The sequence below is a fragment of the Alosa pseudoharengus genome, unplaced genomic scaffold, assembly GCF_046254945.1.
Source record: "Alosa pseudoharengus isolate Yale_2024_CS ecotype anadromous, Long Island Sound unplaced genomic scaffold, YU_APseudo_1.1 YU_APseudo_1.1_scf_8, whole genome shotgun sequence".
Classification (NCBI taxonomy): domain Eukaryota; kingdom Metazoa; phylum Chordata; class Actinopteri; order Clupeiformes; family Clupeidae; genus Alosa; species Alosa pseudoharengus.
The window spans coordinates 29,724,839-29,747,664 of record NW_027468870.1 but is presented as its reverse complement, the minus strand read 5'-3'; the positions used below and the strand labels follow the sequence as shown (position 1 = coordinate 29,747,664).

The 22,826-nt window shown below is 42.1% G+C and overlaps 2 protein-coding genes across 2 annotated transcripts; one reads left to right on the top strand and one right to left on the bottom strand.

The window, feature by feature from the left end:
- Nucleotides 1-2,963: 2,963 nt before the first annotated feature.
- timm10b (translocase of inner mitochondrial membrane 10 homolog B (yeast)) lies at nt 2,964-4,596 on the bottom strand. The gene is made up of 3 exons (XM_076273755.1): nt 4,376-4,596; nt 4,197-4,292; nt 2,964-3,946 (listed from the first exon to the last, which is right to left on the bottom strand). Exons 1-3 carry the CDS (start codon nt 4,400-4,402, stop codon nt 3,113-3,115), a joined length of 957 nt encoding a protein of 318 aa, XP_076129870.1. The 5' UTR covers nt 4,403-4,596; the 3' UTR covers nt 2,964-3,112.
- An 8,361-nt stretch (nt 4,597-12,957) lies between these two features.
- On the top strand, nt 12,958-18,924 carry smpd1 (sphingomyelin phosphodiesterase 1). The gene is made up of 6 exons (XM_076274019.1): nt 12,958-13,575; nt 13,987-14,762; nt 15,132-15,303; nt 16,157-16,233; nt 16,781-16,926; nt 17,729-18,924. Exons 1-6 carry the CDS (start codon nt 13,360-13,362, stop codon nt 18,160-18,162), a joined length of 1,821 nt encoding a protein of 606 aa, XP_076130134.1. The 5' UTR covers nt 12,958-13,359; the 3' UTR covers nt 18,163-18,924.
- Nucleotides 18,925-22,826: the final 3,902 nt, after the last annotated feature.

Here is a 22,826-nt window from a genome sequence, read left to right as displayed (position 1 = left end):
TTTGTCTGCTGGGGAGGCTTGTCTTATGTTTTCATAAGTTTAGTCCTGGATCACAGAGCTGCCGAACACATAGCCTGGACAAATAGTGGGACTAAAACAAATGTTCTCCCCAGCCCACAGTATGTCAGCATGATACATTTAAATTAAATGAAATAATGAATGTGTAAAATTCAAAATTGTATTCGTGTTATATCTCGGGAATTAGAGTAGTCTGTCTTGTTGCTCATTCTTAACGCGTGGTGTTAGTAGTCATGCACAGTAGCTACTTGGAAGTGCTACAAAGCGCTACACTCTAGAATCTTTGCTACAAAGTGAGGCTCTCGCTCTCTTCTGTTTGCCGTGGTACTGAAATACCTTCCATCCACTATAAAAGTCCAGCTTGTCAGATGTAAACTACTGACGAAAGCTGTCGACAAGATGCTGAATAGGTAAAAAAAAGCACAACTTCTGGATGAAAGTGTACCAACATACAAGGTAGCTTCAAGAGACATCCTTCACAAACACGCAAGAACAGAGATCTAAGCGTGGCGTGCAGGGATGGATTACTGCACGGGCCTACCGGGCCCAGGCCCAGGCCCAGGGGCCCAAGGGGTCAGGGGGCCCTGAAGCCCAAGCCTTTGCATGGAATCATTGCCTCAATATCAACAAATCAGAATGTAGGCTATGAATCTGATTGAATTTAGTATTGGCCATCCCCAAAATGCACCAGAATACAGGAAATCACATCAAACAAATTAAAACATTTCTGGGGGAGGATACCTAAACCCCCTCTCCCACATATACGACAATTAGTGGGGGGCCCTTAATACATCTGAGCCCAGAGGCCCGAAAGTTCATAATCCGCCCATGGTGGCGTGGACAATGCCAAGTATGCCAAGAAGTCAGTGGACAAAAAAACTGCAATTATGTGTCGATTGCACATTTGCAACAACAATGACAACAATAGAAAGGGGTGCTATAGCAAAATAAGGCTGTTCCATGGGTGAAAAGCTGTCAGTCATATACAAGAGAGGTCGTCTTTCAAGGTATTCAAAGTAGAGATTTTGAAAAAAGGACTAGGGATCTACATGAATGACTCTTTACATGATGAATATGTCAATGACATTTAGATTCACCTGGTACATCTGTTATATTGTTTTATTCATACGATTGGCATCTGGTAGCTCAACAGCTAATATAAATAAGAAATTGTAAATAAAATAGCCTGTTGCAATACAACAAGTTCATTCAACTAATCTATCGTGGCGCATGTAATTTATGTAAAATAAAAAAACTACAGTATATCAGATAAGTTTCATTACAACTGACGGCCTATTGGAGAGCATGATGCTTAATGAAGTCTTCAGTTTGGGTGCGACTTTAGGTGACACTTTAACTGAGGATGCGTCACCTGACTTCTCTTGCACTATGGCTCCCCCTGCAGGTTCCTGCTGCTCATGATCCACCACTCTTATGCTCCCTTATAACCTATTTGCTAATAAGCAACAACATGCACAGCGAGAGCACTTGAGTGCTATGGACACAGATTAATCAATTTGTTCTTTCAGGACTTTTGAAATATGACAGCGACTAATCTAATCTGTGGGACGTTCATATTTCAAGTATACATTTTGTCATTTTGCACTTAATAAATAAATTTGTTAATACATTGCTAAAGGGAATTGAGTGTTCCAGTATTTGCATTGAGTTCAATGGTAAGAAGCCCACTGAACTGCTTGAAGGATACCTTTCAATTAAATATCAATAAAAGAGTCTGTGTGGTGGTGGGCTATGTACAGGCAGCAATGTTTGCACCAGTCATAGCCAACAGGCTGGCTACTCCAGTATCCCACAAACCCACAAATAACATGACTTAAAGGTAGAGCTTGTGATTATGCCAAAAGGCCTTGGGCACACAGTGACACTAAGATGCAATTCCCCCTATTACAGTAATTTCCTGTGTATTAGCCGCATTGTGTATAAATCGCAGGACAGTGTTTTATGCAAGTAAAAAAGAACAAAAAAAACCATAATTTATACCATATTAACTGCCCCTGTGCATTAACCTCATAGCTGAATAGTCTGTAAATGATGGTAAATATAATGATGGTTGTGTACCATCACAATCATTTTTGAGCTGTTTACATTAAACTATGTGTTATTTTGTGTTTGCTTTAAACGGTCCAACTGTGATGGTGATGATGATGAGAATTCATCTGTCTGTTTCTCTACCAGCCGACATGGTAACCACTTCAATCCGCTTTTAACCAATTACAAGAGTGAGAGTAGCACCTTATCAGCAGTTCACATGACACCACAGAAGGCCTCCATGTTAAAGATGTCAAAGGACCTCATTTAGCTTGGCACACAGAACAAGCCTTTCAGTATTTGAGAGAGCAACATTAGATGAAGATGGACCGTCTGAAATGCAGAAATGAGTTAATGTCATCAGCCTGAAAGGTGTTAGCAAAAGGTCTGTGTGTGTGATCACTGTGTAACTGAAGGGTGAATCTAAAAGTGGAAAGATGACCAAAACCAAGCTGTCTGACAAGGCCAAACACAAGTGGCAAACAACACTTATACTATAGTGACCTGTCTACGTCTGTCCAACATGGCTAGTTTGTAGAGTATTTTATCAGATATAAAAAGAAGGCTTTGGATGCAACTTTACAAATTGCACAATATGTAGATTTAGAGATGTTGGTTGTTGATTATGTTACTGAATATGTGCTGGGGTTGAACATGCATCCCCTCATCTTCCCACAGGAAATGTGCTACTTCTATTGTGATCTTAAAATGCAAAACGGCTGCTTTTAACTGGTGCAAACTCACATTAAGTGTTAAATGCAAAAAAGGTTACTTCTAACTGCTGTAAACTCCTCACATTAATAATGTTCCATGTCTCCCATCACCATATTCAACCATTCTTGTTTCATACTGTGTTTGTCTGTAGTGTTTTAATTACCATTTCAAGAGATCATCTCTCCAGCGCTGAATCTTTTTAATAAAAAGGTTCACACAGTCATTACATATATGTGCAATGTTTGACCATTTAGCTATTTTCATTAGCCCATTTGTATATTTCATTAATCATTCTAACACTGTAACAGCAAAAGAGATCAGTCTGTTTGACTCAAGATGAGGACTGGGAATCTGCTGCAGTGCCAATGGTGCTAGGAGTAGACGTGGTGTTGGTCAGATCAGCAGGTTTAGGTACAGGAACAGGTAGAGGTGCAATGGCATCTGATGAGGCATTCATCAAACCAGGTGCTGAAGAGCTGAACTCTGGTGGTATTGGTGCAGTGACTGGCAGGGCTGGCGTTACTGTGGAAGGCAGCTTTAAGAGTGAAGGGGTCATCTTTTCCCCAGAAACGCTGAGGGGGGACCCCTGTACGGAAATCTCGGTCACTGATGGTATAGAAAAGGGTGTCATTGGTCCTTCAACAGTTATGGGCACTGCTGCCTTTGCTTCAGAGGATACAACAGGGGCTTCTGATATACCAGGGACTAGGCCCACTGGACCTGACAGTTCTGGTGCCAGAGTTGGTGACGGGACAAAGGCTGGTGCGCCGTTCCCAGCACCATTAGTTAAGGACGGTCCATTCATCACCGGCATGTCTGCAGCAGGTGAAGCTATGCCAGATAGATCGGGGACTGCTGCTGCCGCTTCAGGGACAAACACAGGTGGCAGTGGGGCATCTGTGGTGATGATGGGCGCCGCCATGTCCGGCGTAATCCCAACGGGCACATCTGTGGCTGCCAGGCCTGGCACTGCTGGCACCGCTGCCTGCTCCACTCCTGCACTGGCACCGGCAGCCTGAGCCTCCGCCTGGGCCAGCTCAGCAGCCTTGCTCTCCAGCTCGTCCATCCGCCGCTGCACCATCCCAGGCATTAGCTGCACGTAGGTGCCCATCAGGCGGTGGTTGGAGCGGATGAGCTTACCAGCACAACTGTCAACGCAACGCTCCTATTGGACCACAAACACCAGCAGGCAATGGGCGACACATCAGTAAATTTACATGACATCAGGACCAAACACATCATCTAGGCCTATTACACAGCATCATCAATTTACGATTTTCACCTGCAGGGATACGTTGACAAACAATATCACATTTATATCTCAACCACCTAACAGATGCATCTAGCTGACCATACAGCGAGGATGACTAGTAAGACTCATTCCCTCTTCAATTTCATAATGTCTTTCGCCTTACCTCGTCCATAGTAAGAGCTCTGTAATTGAAGTTAGTTGTGCATCGCTGGAAGCAGATCTCGGTCATCCGATTGTAAACTAACAGAAAATCCTTTAACTGAAAAATAACATATTTAGTTAAAACAGTAGTTTATTCTACTGGACTTTCTAACATATAGCCTACGGTTAACGTTAACTTACATTTCGTAGCTGCTGTACTTGATCCATTTTAATACACCTGCAGTCCCCGAGGAAATTGGCCTATGTATCTCGTTTAAATGTAATGTGGTGCCTAACGTCTTAATTTATGATTGATATAGTTGTAATTTGTAATACTATATCGCCTATGTTTCACGATAAACAACAGCAATTCTTACAAGACGTGTAGCTCATGACTTTCAGAAGTGCGCCGCCATGTTTCTTTTCGCCACGCCTACTCGGTTTCTTCTTCGTGTTACAGTAGGAACAACATTCGGTAAAATGAATGCATACAGCCGCTTACTGTGGTGGAGTACACCACATGTTTAAACTGCTGTAGGTTGCATAAATGCTGCTGGGCTTTTAAAATTCCTCAGTTTAGGATCACATTTAAGTTTTAAGAAAGTGTTTATACTAAATGTGCATCAGTCTTGTTTCATGAGCAAATCACTTGACTAAGCTTCTCAGATTTAGCCTAACCTTCAACCAATTCCTTGAACATAAACCTGCTGATATTCACTTGACCTCAAAGGCCTACATACTGTATTGTTCAAGGTCCTCTTACAGAGGCATTTTTATCATTATGTGAGACCAATATCCAAAGACAAAGTCTTTATTGTTAGCAAGCAGTGTTGGGTCAGATTACTTTGAAATGTAGGCCTATCTATTACTGAGACAGACTTAGGCTACACCATATCCATTGCATTTTAAATAACCGATTATAATCTGAATACTTTTGGATTACTTAAAAATTAAATACATTGAATAAAAAAGACACTGCCAACATTATTCCACCAATATTTATTTTCTTTTTGCACTTGAAAGTAACACAATGTAAGTTGTTTACCTTAATAATGGCATCAAGCTCATTTTGATGCTACTCTGACTTAAAATACGTACGGAAAATAGCATGTCTGACATTGCTAATGGACATGATGTAAAGCTATGTTATGTATTCAGGGATGGGCAGTATTTCTGATACATGTATAAGTATAAGTATAGTATGTATATATACTTTTTTGATCCTGTGAGGGAAATTTGGTCTCTGCATTTAAATGGTTATGGTAAAATATGTCTTGTCTCCACCGTGGGATAGTGAGAAACGTAATTTCGATCTCTTTGTATGTCTGGAACATGTGAAGAAATTGACAATAAAGCTGACTTTGACTTTGACTTTAACCCAATCGGTGAATTAGTGAAACACAAACAGCAAACAGTGAACACACAGTGAGGTGAAGCACACACTAATCCCAGCGCAGTGAGCTGCCTGCTACAACGGCGGCGCTCGGGGAGCAGTGAGGGGTTACTGTAGGTGCCTTGCTCAAGGGCACTTCAGCCGCGGCCCACTGGTCGGGGCTCGAACCGGCAACCCTCCGGTTACAAGTCCAGAGTGCTAACCTGCGGGCCACGGCTGCCCCGTTGTATCTAAAATATGTATTTCAAATACAAAATACTATTTTGTCATTTGTATTTTATTGGGTTGAAGAAAATGACTCTGTATTTTGTATTAAAATACTTTATTGTATTTATATATTTTAAAAATACTGCAAATAATCTCTGTGAAACATCTATGTGACGTCATAAAGCAAAATGATGCATGGAAGCTGGTGCTGACCTATACCAAGACTTTTGAATCAGGTCTGTCCGATTTGTTGTGTAGTTTTAGCAGACTCACGACTAGAGCCCGACTGATGAATCGGTGTGCTGATATTATCTGCCAATATTAGCTATTTGCCGATCTATCGGTATCTGCATTTATAATTATTTTAAAATTAAGTAAAAAAAACATTAACATTAGTGCTACGTCCAACAGTAAAATAATGTTAGCTACTGACAGTAGCCATAGGTAGTTAGCCACAATGATAGAATTAGCTAATGCCATTGTTTGTCTAGGGCAGGGTTGTCAAACTCATATTAGGCAGTGGGCCGGATTTATTGGAATGAGACCATGTGGGGGCCGTCATTGTCATGGTCATTTTTCTGCATGGGTATCAGAATGTTGTTTGATGATACTTCTCTATTATACCCACTTATGAGCAAACAAGTACAAGTCATACTGCTGTGCTATACTTCTCTTCCCTGCTGAAAAAAAGCAGCTAGAAACCAGCTTATGCTGGTAGTTTTAGCTGGTCTTTGCTGGTTTTCTTCCAGTTCTTGCCGGTCTTTGCTGGTGTAGCTGGTTGAGCCACCAGGTGGACATGCTGGCATGACCATTTGAGGAAGCTGGTCACGCTGGTGTGACCAGACTGTCATGTGGGATATAGCTGGTGTAAGATTGTCATGCTGGTGACCAGCCTGCCAAGTTTAACATTGTTGGTGTAAGATGGTCATGCTGGTTTTCTAGAATGACCAACATAGGCTGGCATAGTCAGTTAAACCAGCAATGTAAGACCAGCAACACCAGCTAAAATGACCAGCTTCAGGTGGTACGACAAGCAAAACAAGCCAAATACCATTGTAAGCTGGGTAAACCAGCTGTAGGTATGTTTTAGCAAGAGTTTTGCTGGTCTAGTATCACAGAGGTTGTAATTCGTCCGTCGCTCACGGCCCTCAAACCCGCCACCTCGACACACACCGGCATGGGAGTCGAATGCTCTAACCACTGAGCTAAAAGCCCCGGCTTCCAACTCAGCGGTTAGAAGCGTTCGGTTAGGGCTGTGAGGATTTACACGGGCAACTAGCACGCTAGCTCAGTCTGCCTCCGTTACACTAGCTGGTCAACCATCATATGGTAGTCAAACAAACTGGTTAACAAGCTGGTCAACCAGCAAACCACCTTAAAGGTGCTCTAAGCGATGTTACACGGTTTCTAAGCTAAAACATTTTTTGTCAAACAGCAAACATCACCTCACCATCTGCTAGCTGCCTGTGCCCTGAATACACTTTGGTCTCTGTGGACAGCCCAGGCTCTAAAAACGGCAACAAAAACAGCCTGGTCCAGCCTGGACCATAAATACATAACAAACTGTTCCAGCCAATCACCAACGAGATGCGTGTTTAGGAGATTTTCAATTGCACAGGAGGCAGGGAGAGAGTAGCGAGCTAGCTCCTGTTTTCTTTGAACATCAACGTTACCCAACATCGCTTAGAGCACTTCTAAGCTGCTCTGGCTGGTCCGGCTATTTTTTTCAGCATGGTTTTCCTCTTGAAATACCCTACTTCCATGTCAGTTTTTTCGACCTCGGTTTCCTCTTGAAATACAACCTCTTCCTTCCTGAGGATGGTTTGTTGTACAGTATGTTTCAATTGATCATATCATAGAGACATTGCTTATTATGAAGAACTGGATTCGATTTTTTTTTACCTTCCCTTCCTACCCAAAACATTTGGGGGGCTGCATGAATTCTGCTGTGCCTGATCTGGCCCCCGGGCCTTATGTTTGGCACAACTGATCTAGGGTGACCATTCATCTGAATTATAAGCCCTCTGACCGGACCAAAGTAGAGTGTCCTCCTTTGTGGGCATTTGTCCACCTTTTTGGCAAGTGTTCCAGAGCAAACAATGCTTGTAAGTAGTGATAATACAAGTGCTCCAAAGCAAATGAGACTTATAAGTAGTGACAAAAACAACACATTCTCTGCAGTTGCACATTACATATAGGAAGCGGCATGCATTGCATTTGCTGCGAGGTTGCGCTGGGTTAAGCGAATGGCCCAAAGATTTGTGTTGTGGTAACACTATTGCCAGAGAGGGTTAAAACGAATCTTTGCCATTTCTGCTACACATGTAGCCCCCACTTCCCCTTTTAAACACAAATTGCGTGTATATGTCTAAACCTCACTCCTGATCCTGGTCACGGCACCAATGCCTTGTGTTGATTTGCACGGCTCAGCCCTGCATTCGAACCCACAAACAGCAGTACCTTGGATTCGGGTGTCGAGCCTGCTAACGATCAAGCTAAAAGCCCAAGCTGCTGTCTCTCTTACTAGCATAACTCTTAAGGTGTTGGGAAATAAAGTTTACACAAAATACATACTGCACAGATATACACCAGTCGTTACACAACCGGTATAGGCAAGCAGACATTGGGGGGATCCTCATTTTGGCTAATTTGTCCTCACTTTATAGACACAACTTGTCCTCCTTTTCAGAGTCTGTTTGGTGGTCATCCTAGCTTTTGCACACGTGTAACACCTACTTTCCCCTTTAAACACAAATGATGACTATCAACTGCTCTTTTCAATGCATTTCTGTACACAACCACTCCCATGAAGTGGCAAAAATAGGCATTCCTTTTTATTCTCTAGCTGGGTCAAGGCTGCAGATGAGTTTGAGCCGTGCCTGAGACACGGATATGGAGGAGGTACTGTGGCTGCTGTTACCTGGTAACATGGGTGCCGAATGAAAATCAACACGCAACGCAGCCGTTCCGCAGATGCAACACACGCAAAAGTTATATGAGAGTATTATTTTACATTATGCAATTTTCCTTTCCAAATCACACAAAGTATTGCACTGTTTAATGGTGTTAACAACTGTTTGACTTTTTGCCTTTATTGTGACAGGACAGTCTGACCAGGATTGATCAACATGCTTCATCTTCAAAGGCAATAACCCCGTAAATTATGACTATGATTATTGTGCAAAGAAATGGACAGATAGGGACTTACAAATATAACCATCAACACATTTAAAGCCACCCTTACACCAGAAGACTTGGACAAGAATTGGGAAAGATTCTTGAAAGATTATAGTCTTTTGAGTAAAGCTTGAATGGGGGATATTAGCTAAAAGACTCCAATCTTTCAAGAATCTTTCCAAAATCTTGCCAAAGTCTTCTGATGTATGGATAGCATTAAGCATCTTGCTGTGAAAAAGATGCCAATTGCAAAGCATGATCATCGTACATAGCGTGACCTGTGTTTTTTGACTGAGGGGCCCATTAGATATTAGGGTGATATTTTTCAAAGTACAAAAATACAGTATTTTATTTTGATACATAATATGGCTACACTATGTTGTAGTTTATTTCGATACATTTAAAAGGAGGGGTATTTTGTATTTTATTTAAAAAAAGGCTACATTCTGATGTAATTTTGCCCTTCCCTGTATGTATTGAAACACGTTATTAAAATGTAATCAAGTAATCTTCGACAATGTAACTATAATCTGATCATACATTTTTTTAATGTAATCTGGTCTGATTATAGTCACTTGTTTTTTGTAATCTGTTATCCAGATTACTTGTAATCAGTTACTACCCAACTCTGTTAGCGAGAGTAGGCCTATAGGCCCACATAAAAATGAGTCAGAGAGAGATGTAAATACCAGTAAATACCAAAGGAAACATATTTGAAACATCTTTGAAGTTCTTAGTGTAAGGGCTGGCTAGCAGGCCTGGGTCGAGATATTCCGTACCTTTGCCAGGATAGGAACAACACATAGATAGATAAATAGGTAGGTAGGTAGGTAGGTTGGTAGATAGAGGCCTACTTTCATCCCAAAGGTAAATTTGGCATTCAATATCTTGTAGTATATGCCTAGGAATAAGGAAACTCACATTCAAAACAAAAAACAATATGATGAAATTACAGCTGTGAAATTACATATATTTACCAGAATTACTACAGAGAACTGAGACTCGAAAATAATATATGCCAGTGGAGCATGTGCAGTCCTGCAACTCCTCATTTCCCCTTGGAAATTCTACATAAACTCCAGGACTGATTTGTCTCTTGTTTAGTGCTGCACTGGTGGTTATTGCGGCACTTTGGACTTATTGTTCCTTATTTTACTTCCTATAGTGACAGTAAATTGTACTTGCATCTGGTCAAAAGGAAGTTGCCTGGACATATCTATTTGTTGTTTGTTATAATAATAGATTTAAAGCAGGTCTAAGCATAATACCAAGAATTCTTGAAATATTTGATAATATTGTGGCATGGATGTGGTGTGCGGAGAGCCCTGTTTGACCCTGATATAATTATAGTGCATGGACTTGGTCAGGGTTAGTAGATGTAGGCCTATTTTAGGTCTATGTCTTTCAAATGACCAGACCATATACTCTTAAAAGGCGTCACAACAAAGTCTATGGGGCAGTTCCAGCGTTATGGATGTGACAATTGGACTCATATTGGTAAACAAAATGCCTTAGAGTGGGGGCAAAATTAGTATCAGTGAATTAATTTGCATAACTTTTAATGTAACCTCTGTCCTCTGAATACTGAGAAATCCTCAAATTTCATATAGGCCTAATCAATTTCATCCTAAGAATACAAGGCATTTTATCAGCGTTATGGATGTGACATGAAATGGACACACTTTTGTGAGAGATTACAGGTTTTCTACAAACTCTGTGAATTTTAAAGGAAACTGCCGAAACTATGATATATGTACCATGAAGGAGACTTGAATGAACACAAAAAGTATGTTTTTGAAACTATGCGTCATTTTCGTAATGCATTATGTAGGAAAAACTGCGTTATGGATGTGACGGTTTCACGTTATGGATGTGATGTGTCTGAACCAGTCCTCGACAAACTACATAAAACACATAATTAAGTAGTGAATTTTGATATGAAACAATTGAAATGGTAATCATGAAAAACTAGGGATGAAATTATTGCTTCCTCAGTGCCCACTAAGATCCACAGGAAGAATCAGGACAAGTCATTTAAAATATAAAAAATTAATTATTTTTTTTCTTTTACCGTCATCAATTTTGGTCAGTGATTCCAGGGTTACTGAAACACCAGGGAACATGAAACTTGGTGGCCACTCCCCTAAATAACTAGCCCTACCTGAACCGTTGCACCCAAGATGACAAAATATTTATGGTATGTTAGTCTCAAGAGCCCGCATGAACCTAACCCATACCCACTCATTTGTGATTTGCACACATAAAGTACATGCACGCGCACGTGCACACACGCACATGCGCGCACACACACACATAAACACATACAGACAGGCAAGCACACACACACGCACACACACACACACACACACGCACAAACACCCACCCACATGAATGCAGACACATAAACACATACACACAGGCACGCATACGCATGTCGGCATGCAAACACATACGCACACACACACACACACACACATAAACACACAAACACAGGCACGCATACGCACATGCACACACACAGACACACACACACAGACACACACACACACACACTCTTATAAACAAAAGCAAACTCACATATGCACACACTCATTTACATGCACATGAGTTTCAGGAGTAGGAGATGGAGACAAATTGACAAGCGTGATTTATTTTTTGCGAAGAGAATATGCAGGACTGAGAGGCGGTCCTATTTTGTACCGCTATGCGGTACATCTAGTTTATTGCTGCCCTTACTCATGTTACTCTGTGGGTATTAGCTACAGAGGACCTGAAACTTCAAATGCTGTCATATCGCGTCACATTTAAAATTGAACTGTGTTAACCAGATGTGAACGGCAGGCTGAACATCTGCAACAGAAGGAGGTTGCTATGTTAACTCCAGCTGCAAAGTCAGCCATCTTCACCAGCTAACACGATAATCCAGTTACTGTACAACATTAGTATGATAATTACAGGAAGATAATCGCTCAGATTTTCGTTAACTTGAAAATAGGCTATGGCTAGGCTAATCACTGGAGGTATTTTAATATTATATTTGTTTTGCTAATGGTTAGGCAAGGCCTTCCTGTGGTTTTGATCAACCTAATAATCTTTGAAATGTCAGTTGTAAACACTAAGTTGAAATGCGTTGAAACTGACATGTCACCAGAACAGACGTTTTATCGGCTTTGAGGTATAATAAAGTCCCCAGTCTTGTAAATTCACATTATGTAACATCCATAACGTCACATCCATAACGCACCATTAAAGGTTTTAAAAGTATGAAAGGGGCACAATTTGGTCATCACACTTTACATTGATATAAATCAGCTTTGCACAGACACTATGGACATTGTCGCATCAACAATGTATGTGTACCATAAACTTTTCCTATAAAATGTTATGGATGTGACATGGCCATGGAACTTGCTGACTTAAAAACAAAAGCCTTACAAATGTAAGGAGTTGTGCTCTTAAAGGCAAGCTGAGCATAGACATTGCTCTACCATTCCCTTGTCAATCTGGAATTTGTCAAATGACACAATTTGTTTGAACATTGGGTCCATTTATCCACTTTTGAAATATGTATAATATTACCATGTAAAAAAAGTTGTTTCTGTATGGTTGCACACCATATTTATGATGTAAAAAGAGTGTCATTCTCCATCAAATTCAATCAGATCAGTTACAAACAATAAAATATAGACCTAAATGAAGATTTTAACAACAGTTCTATTTGCGTATGCACAACTTTTTTTTTCCATGGTAAGGATGACCTTTGCATGGAATTGCCCTATGATGTTAGATTTTAACTGATGTCCTTGCAATTCTGGACAATCCATACTATGCAATCAAAGAACATGCCTGGCGTATAGGCTGCAATTTACTTAATTTAAAATATGCTACACGTGGTCATGCGATTGATAGGCATTGGTCCTCCTGTAGCTTTGGAACAGCTCACGTGATAGGTCAGCTGACAATATGAACCGATCACAAGACCAGCTGTGACTTGTTGTTGTTGCTAATAAGGTCTAATTTCCCTTGATAAGGTCGGAATATTTTCATAGCGTAGACGTTTTGGAACATCAGCGTTTATAGTTGCTTTCTTCATTCGGGGAGTGCTCCACGACAGAACTCAGCAGCCGGCCAGCCACCTCTCTCTGTTTTCCTTCCTGTTTTGTTGACGATTGCACCGCAAAAGCACATCCTTGAACTTATGTGTGACCTGCAGTAGCCGAATGTTAGTCTTTCAGCTGTGACTGTTAGTGGTAGAGGGTGCGGATTTGGTGCGGTATTTTTGAGTAAACTTCTGGAATAACGATCCAGAGAAGAGAAGAAGCTCGCTAGTGACTTGACTTTTGTGCACTGTAGCACGTTGGTAGAGCTGCAACTCGTTTCACTTTATGGAGGTTTAAAGTTAGCCACCATGAATACGTTCAAAGTGTCCTTCTTTGGCTTTTCTTGTCTCTTCGTCACGGTGACCTTGATCCATTTCGGTTCATCAATCCCTCTGCAAGAGAAGAATTTTGGCCAGTTGAGCTTTGTAGAGCAATTGGGTCGTTTTGGTGTCCGATTCAACTGGCGCAACCTCACGTGTCCTGTGTGCAAAACAGTTTTCACCATCCTAGACATCGCATTGTTGGTAAGAACACAATTATTAATCACACAGGTTTTGTCATTGGTCCTTTTATATTTGTCTTAGCAACTTGCAGTTTGAAAAACTGGAACATCGGGTTAGTAAGCAAAGCCTAGCCCATGCCAGTCAGCGAAGCAGTTTGAAAACAAAACTAGTAATAATAAATGGACTGGTCTTGACACCATGTAGCCTGTAACCTGATGAGAAATGAGAGGGGAAAGACCCCTTCAGACCTTGTTAGTCACACATTGAGTCAGACTAAGACTTAGAAAATATATCACCATTGTGGCAAAACTGTCTGCATGCATACTCATGCACTGTGAAGAAGAGGAAGTGTTTAATTGTGTTAACCACAGCTTCATGAATATTTATATGCCCCCCCACCAACACCCATGTCATCATCTTTCCTGTTTACAGAGCGACACGAATAAGGAGCGAGTGGCTCACGCCGTGGGTGAAGCTTGCACCCGCCTGCACCTGGCAGACGAGCATGTGTGCCGCGAGATCACCGAGCTGTTCAGCGACGACTTCATCACCACGCTGCAGCAGTCCATCCTGTGGCCGACGGAGGCCTGCGCCGTCCTGGTTGGCCCCAGCTGCGGCCGTTTCGACATCTACGCGCCTTGGAACGTCACCCTGCCGGCCGTGGCCAAGCCGCCCATCACGCCGCCCACGCCACCCAAACCCGGTTCTCCCCAGAGCCGGGTGCTCTTCCTCACCGACATCCACTGGGACCGGGAGTATGCTGAGGGCAGCAGCGCTGACTGCAAGGACCCGCTGTGCTGCCGCAACAGCTCGGGGCTGCCCAGCTGGAAGCACCATGGCGCCGGCTACTGGGGCACCTACAGTAAATGCGACCTGCCGCTGCGCACTGTGGAGAACCTCATGGAGAACGTGGCCAAGGACGGGCCCTGGGACTGGGTGTACTGGACGGGCGACATCCCGGCGCACAACGTGTGGTCGCAGACGCGCGCGCAGCAGCTGATCGAACTCACCACCATCTCAAGGCTCATTCACAAGCACCTGGGCCCCAACGTCATTGTCTACCCGGCCGTGGGCAACCACGAGAGCACCCCGGTCAACAGCTTCCCACCGCCCTTCATCCACGGCAACCGTTCGTCCCACTGGCTCTACGATACCATGGCGGAGGAGTGGGCTGTGTGGCTGCCGCCTCAGGCCCTCCATACCATCAGGTGGCCAGACGATGCCCTTTCACCATCATTTTTATGTCTTTTTGTCTTACGGTTGTAATGTGTTCTTCCAGTTGTCCGTCTCTGGTGGATGTAATGACAGTTGTAAATTTTGCCTCTTATAATTGCCAGCAGTTTTAATTGACTGATATTAGATTAACTTGGTTACCTCCAGGGAGTTGCCGCTATAAATAGAGTTTGCCCTTACAAGTGAATTTTCTTTTTGTCAGTATTTGGTCTCTGTTAATGTATTGTTCAATAGCTTGTCATATTGTAAGATGAAACGGTGTGTCCTCCAGTGCCTTGTGTTCAGTGTCTAGTACATCCTGTTTTGGGTCCATCTTGTAACATATCTTATGCTGATGTGTTCAGGCGTGCTGGTTTCTACACCGTCCAGATCCAGCCAGGGTTGCGGCTGGTGTCTCTCAACATGAACTTCTGTGCCCGAGAGAACTACTGGCTCATGGTGAACTCCACGGACCCAGCGGACCAGCTCCAGTGGCTCGTCCACATCCTTCAGGAGTCCGAGAACAAGGGCGAGAAGGTAGGCACAGGACAGCCATATAACACTGAAAGAAGGAACGTGGAGATCAAAGAAGCCAGGAAGTTAGAGTAAGGTCATCAAAGAACCCTCATAAATAGAACAAGGTCAAAAAGATAAAACATGGTCATTAAAGACCCCTGAAAGATGGATCATGGTCATCAGAGAACCCTGACAAAATGCAAATAGTAGCACTTGCACTCAGAAACAGCCATACCTCCTCAAATGAACGTCAGCTAGGCTGTCATAAAAGCCCAGTGATTATCACCTAAAGGCAAGTCACCCCTTTTAATATTACAGATAGCCAATCATCTAAGAACCTTTATAGATGGATCATGGTCATCCAAAATAACCATGCAAGTTAATAAAAGAAAAGCACTCTTGGCTTACAGTAGGCTCTATGTCTGCCATCATCATGCCATCTGTGTTTCGTCACTATAACGTTACAAATGTCCTATCTGTGTTGGCGTTGAAAAATGTCTGACTGTTGAAATGTTTCAACATTAAGGCAGTGGTTAGCTATTCTGTTGCCTGAAAAGAGCCTTCAGTCTTAATTCCTGTTCTGACTTGCCAAAGAGGCCGTCTGGGATTAATCCAGTTAGATCAAAGCAATCCGTTGCAAAGACCATAGCTTTACTTTACTTAGTCTCCATGGTGTTAAGGATAAATTGAGGTTTTGACTAAACCTGTATGATCCCTTTTATTTCAGAGTAATATGATGCAGCATTGTAGTTTAATTTTATTTATTTTTTCTTTGCTGTTGTGTTTGTGAATTTTAACAGCTTAGTAAATGTACCTTCACTGCACCCAATATAGCTCTTCAGTGGAGTTATTATTGATGTCTCCCTTATTTCAGGTTCATATAATAGGACATATCCCGCCTGGACTTTGTTTAGCCAGTTGGAGCTGGAACTACTATCACATAGTCAACAGGTCAGTGCCACACTAACCTCCATTCATGGCCCTCTGCCCATTCCATTCTCCTAATCCTCATACAATGCCTAGGAACCTCGGTACAAAGTCATGAGGGTCTCCCGCCATACATTTTGTGTGTGTGGTCCCTGTGTCTGTGTTTATAGAATTATCAGGATCTATCATGGTTTCACATGAATTTGATTTGGGAATGTACTGTACAGCTTACACAATGTACCCAATGCACTTTTGAAACCGCAAGACGGAGAATGAGGTTAACAAACTTTGGAAGCTTTATCAAATAATGTTTGCGGGTTTTGTCTGTCATGTGATCCCTGACCTTTAAGACTGACTTGTGTAAACTTTAGGAGTGGTTGAATGATTCTTGTTTTTGCCGGAGCTTTGCCTTCATCTATGTTTTTTGTTTTAAACTCACCAATGTAAAATTGTACAGGTTTCTTTCTCGGTCACGATTGTTTCAGTTAGTTATCTGTGTGTGGATAATGATCCTCTTTTGACCTAATTTTCATTTTTATTGAACTTAGTTTTGTGTGTGTTTCTTTTGTAGGTATGAAGGCACCATTACGGGACAGTTCTTTGGTCACACTCATATTGACGAGTTTCAGATGTTTTACGATGAGGAGACCATGACCAGGCCACTGGGTGTTTCCTATATTGCACCAAGTGTCACCACTTTTGTTAACCTTAACCCAGGTAGGTTCCATTTTAACTCATCTTGTTCCTGACCTTCTTTTTTTTTTCTCTCTTAATATACTATAACTTAATCATTACTTAAACATACGATGTCGATTATGCTCATTGTCGATTAATCTGACTACTATTTTCTCGATTAATCGGTTTGTTTGATTGATATAATGTCAGAAAGTCAGCCCAAGATCATGTCCTCAAATGTTTATTTTTTGGTCCACACACCAAAAATATAGTTGACAATTAATCAATGAATTGTTGCAGCCGTAATCTAAATTGCTATAAACAAAAAAACTCTTGAGATGGAACTTGCACAACATACTGTAGTACATAGATAATGGTGGTGTTGGTATGCAGCAGAGTCTTCCAGACCTGTAGTACATAGATAATGGTGTTGGTATGCAGCAGTCTTCCAGACCTGTAGTACATAGATAATGGTGTTGGAATATTGCAATGTCCTCACTGGTCACAGTTGTGGGCCTGGTGATTTTTTTTTTTTATTTTTTTTTTTTATTATTATTATTTATGTTTTAACAAAAACATCTAGTAGGCTTCTAAATATAGTACCGGTAAACTTAAATCCATATCCTTCATTTGTCCATCATACTAACTAGCTAGTGGTTCCATCAATGTTGATGTATTCCGAATTCTGGTCAGCACGTTAGTGGTGACTTTCAAATAACTATGTTGCAATAGATGTCTTGCTGGCATGTGGAGTGTTCAAGGTCAATGCTCTCTCTGTTGCTATAGTGCAAACCCAGCACTGGATTAGCAGAATTGATGTTTTTGTTTGTTTTCTCTTCGCTAGGCTATCGTGTCTATTACGTTGATGGAAACTACCCTGACAGTTCCCGTTTCGTGCTGGATCACGAGACGTATATCCTCAACCTCACCGAGGCAAACAACCGCCCCAATCCAGCCTCACCCCTCTCCGCTGCTGCCCCCGACCCCAACCCTAAATGGACTCTCCTATACCGGGCCTCCAAAGCCTATGGCCTGACCAGCCTCTTCCCCTCTGATTGGCACGGCCTCATTCAGACCTTCCTGCAGGACGACCGGTACTTCCAGACGTACTGGTACCTGATGCACAAGGGCCACGTGTCGGAGCCCTGCAAGGACACCTGCAAGACGGCCAACATCTGCTTCTTGCGCAGCAGCCGCTACCAGGAGCTGGTGCAGTGCAACATCTTGAAGGGCCTCGGCAACAAGAAGCCAGCATACGTCCGCAAAACAATGTGTTAACGTTTCGAGAGTGTGGAGAGGATAGACTGGTTTTGGATTGTAGTCCAGAAAACGGATCGGGTGAATTATTTTTAGGATGCTGTGAAACTGCATGTGTGACACGGGTGTATTAATGCAGTCCTGGCTATTGACATTTTGTGGCACTTCCTTTAAACGTGGGTGTTTAAAGATGTTTTGTTCTCCATGGACTATGTTGAGCCATGATTTTTCTGTCTGGCATTAATTTGGGACTTATTCATTTCCTGATGTGTTGCACAAAAAACTTAAACCTCTGAGTGGGCCTTGGGTTACACTGTGCTGGTCTTGGGTGTAGTTAGACCAATAACAGGTCTCGGTGTTTTGTGCGCTCAATTTCCAAAGAATAAAGAAATGTAATGGGGGATATTCATGCCTTAAAGTTCTCAAGTCTTGTGTGGTTTCTTGCACATTGTTCCTGGCTCTTTTGTAACCTATTTGCTTTGGCAATGCACTTTTGGATTATATGGCCAGCAAGCAAAACTTTGTCAATCACTGATTTATTTTGCTCTTGTGTGTGTGTGATCCTACCACCTCGTGCCCAAAATGAGCTGGGCTTCTTTTTTTTCTTTTTTTGTTTTGTTAAAGTGTTAACCTACTGTTTACTGTTTTGGGAGTAAGTAGTTGTAATTTGTCCTTTTACAGGAATGTCTTTAGAATATTACTTTAAACCGTGCACATCAAATTGTAAGTTAAATTAATTTAACTTTAACTTGACAATGACAACATAAAGTTCTTCTTATTGCCCTTGTGAGTTGTTTGTTTTCTGGCACCCTTAACCATTCAAGTTAATTATTACATGATTTAATGAATATACTTAATATAACTTAATTAATATAAACCTGAATTATATCAGTATTACAATTTACAGTATATTGTAGACCCACGTGTAGTTGAACTGAAGCTGAAACTTGACCTGACCGTTCAGTCTTGTTGGTACTTACGGCTCCCACACACAGCTGCGTTCCGTCAACGCATGCCAGTGGGTGTTCCCGACGGTAGCTATGCAAATGACTTGAAGTAAAACCGTAATGTGATTGGTTGGTGCCGTCCGTAGATTGGCTTGATTGGCCGGTGCCGTCTGTCAGTGCAGCAACAGCTGAACTCAATGCGAGCGGCGGGAGAAACGCGATGCAACGGACCCACAATTCAGTTCGGCAACGGATCACGTGAGCCCATGTAAAGTGAATGGGATGCGTCTCCAGCAACGCGATGCACGCAGCTGTGTGTGGGAGCCGTAACGTAATGCCGTAACGGCTCCCACACACAGCTGCGTGCATCGCGTTGCTGGAGACGCATCCCATTCACTTTAAATGGGCTCACGTGATCCGTTGCCGAACTGAATTGTGGGTCCGTCGCGTCGCGTTCCGCTCGCGTTGAGTTCAGCTGTTGCTGCACCGACAGACGGCACCGGCCAATCAAGCCAATCTACGGACGGCACCAACCAATCACATTACGGTTTTACTTCAAGTCATTTGCATAGCTACCGTCGGGAACACCCACTGGAATGCGTTGACGGAACGCAGCTGTGTGTGGGAGCCGTTACTGTACTAGACTGACGGTACCGATCCACTTGCACGACACTTCTTTTTGTCGTGTAGCATTCCACTCTAGTCCTATGGGTGACGTCAAGCGACTTTAACGCGCCCGCAAAGCATTCCGGGAAGGCAGCGCTGCATTTGAAATAATGTCGCGCGTCAAAAAGCTGGCCGATGCCCATACTGTTACGGTACCGATCCACTTGCACGACCCGACATACGGATGGTGTCGCGCTGCCTCCCCTCGTTCAGTCGTGTGTGGGCGTTTCGTTTAAAATGTCAGTTACCAGCTCATATTCAGTTCGTTTTAACGTATCTTAAGTGTTTTTCCACAAATGGACCCCAATTTTAGGCATGTACTTAACAGTATACAACACATTAATAGCCTAAACAAACTATGCAAGCCATTTCGAAATCTTGTTTTATTTAAACTACTCAATGCAATCTCAAATCCTCACCAGAAACACCAACAGTCAATATATTCATCCAAATCCTAGTTTCGTTTGTTCTATGGACTATAGGTGGTCGTGGAAGAGATGGTTAAAACATTATTTGTCTGGTAAGCGGAACCAAAGTTTCACAGGCACCGTTGTGGTAGAACAAAGGACCTACAAACTCGTCCTTTCATTGGAGAGTCGCCTCGCGTTCAACGGATTCATTTGCATAAAGCTGGGCATCGGCCAGCTTTTTGACGCGCGACATTATTTCAAATGCAGCGCTGCCTTTCCGGAATGCTTTGCAGGCGCGTTAAAGTCGCTTGACGTCACCCATAGGACTAGAGTGGAATGCGACACGACAAAAAGAAGTGTCGTGCAAGTGGATCGGTACCGTAAGTTACTCCAAGGAAAGAGTAGTAAAATAATTTAATGATGGATTTACTATGCACTTTGATCAGTGACAAGTACATATTTAACAACATATAAAATAATAATAATACAATTTATTTATATAGCACTTTTCAAGCACAAAGTGCGACTGTTTATCAGTTAATTCGCTACTGGTAGTTAGAAAAGTAGATATGTGTAGGGGATTAAACATATTTAGTAAAAATAAATCCACAAATTACAACAAACATGGTCATGGAGGAAGTGAAAGTATCCCTATCCTGGTGATTGACCTCTATTAGTGTCTATTATGTATCCGACTCATCTGATGTTTTTTGTGTGGGGGGGTGGGGGGTGGGGGGGGTCATCCATAATATTGTATCAATGTTTTCAGGCCACCAATGCAGTCATGAGTGTGTGTAGTCACTCACCCTCCAAACAATTTAAGTAGCTACAGATGTTTGATATACCAGGGCCGTAGTCACCATAGACTTTGGGGGGGACGTGTCCCCCTCAATATTCAGATGTGACCAAAATGTCCCCCCCAATATTCGGACATACAAAAAAATAAAGAAAAAAACGCTATAGGCTACTACAGGAAACCAACAAGTCCCGCCATCTGAAATGCAACCAAACGTAAATACATGTAACACACAAATTAGTGACCTATTCATGGTTTCAGAGAGTACACTGTGAGTGGTTTGTCCTGGAGGTTTTGCGTTTATCGTTTGAGGCGTGCGCTATCAAAAGCTTCCTGCACCCTACTGCTGTGCAGGCTGTCAACAATATCGCAAAAGATACCGGTACAATTCTCACAAAACTTGTTGGAAAGGTGTAGCACTGTCTAAGGAAACCCCATTCATTTTTTAAGCTGATCAGACTCAAAGGTAACTTTGAAGCATTTTCCATATTGTAGCCTATTTTCTCGCAATGATAGCGAAAGTGAAACATAGTGTCCTTTTATTTGAATTTGTGCGTGCCTGTGTCATTCATTTCTTTCACATGTCTTACAACATAAATAATGCATTCATATGCTAGTAGTAATGTCAGAAATTAACCGGTTTATAAGCCTCTTAGAAATGGCTGTTGCATCTTGCATGTTACATTTAGATGCGCACTCAATCGCGCATCCATGCAGGCAAAACGTAGCACTCAAATGTGGCGACGGCACAAAAGTTGAAAAAACGTTTACAATGGCGGTGATAGCCTACAGTTACTGTAATGTGAATCGCGGACATTAACCAAAGAAAGGAATTTCCACCTCCATTCACCAAATAAAGGCTGTGTTTCTACATTTTAACACAAAACGTAATTTCTGTCAGAAACCAGCCTATAATGCATAGGGTAACTTGAGGTGAGTCAGACAGAAGAGGGACCTGTCTAGTAGCCTATATCCCATCCCTTTCAAACAACCTTAAAATTGTGTGATTAGCCGCCAGAATAATAAAATCAAAATACAAAATATGATTGGGCTAGGTCCAAACCTATGAGTAAGCATTCAGTGTAATATAGAGGTTATCAAAGTATTGTCTTTTAAAATATACATTTTGGAGACAAATGGAGTCATACCACATGTCTATCCAGGGATGGATTATTGAATGAGCCTACTGGGCCCAAGAGCTCAGGGGGCCCTGAAGCAGACTGTGTGAAGTTGTATTTAAAATCTGTTATTGAAATACACCGCACCACAGATTTGGTCCCCCCCAATGTTGACATCATGGCTACGGCCTTGTGATATACCAAATATGAAATTGAAGGTTCGGAATGTGTACATTGATCAAGTTCAACAAATAACAAATATGTCAACAGACATATATTTTATTCCTCTGACCTTCACATTCCTACAATGTCAATCCTCAATAGGACACAGGGACTGCAATGTATAGTGCAGGAGGCTCCACCTAGAGGTGTCATTTGTAACTACAGCAATCCTCTCCACACTCACAAGTGTGATTTTAGTCCTAAAAAACATCCTGTTTTATAGATATGCTGAGGTAATACAGTCATAAAGAGTAGTGTTGCAATGAGTGTGCAGCAGTTATCAGGTATCAGGCGGTGATTTATCAGGCTTATTTTGTCAAAATTAACCTGTGGGATCTCAAATTGGTTTGAAGGAAATGAATACATGATAATATCCAGAGCAGCAGACAGATACAGGCAGTACAGATCTGATGATAAGTGCAGATCTGATGCAGAACCTCACTGATGATGTGTTCAGACCTGTGTCAGCAGATGTACAGTTTAGTCACAACTTAAACTCAGGCAGCAAACCCAGGCAATGGACATG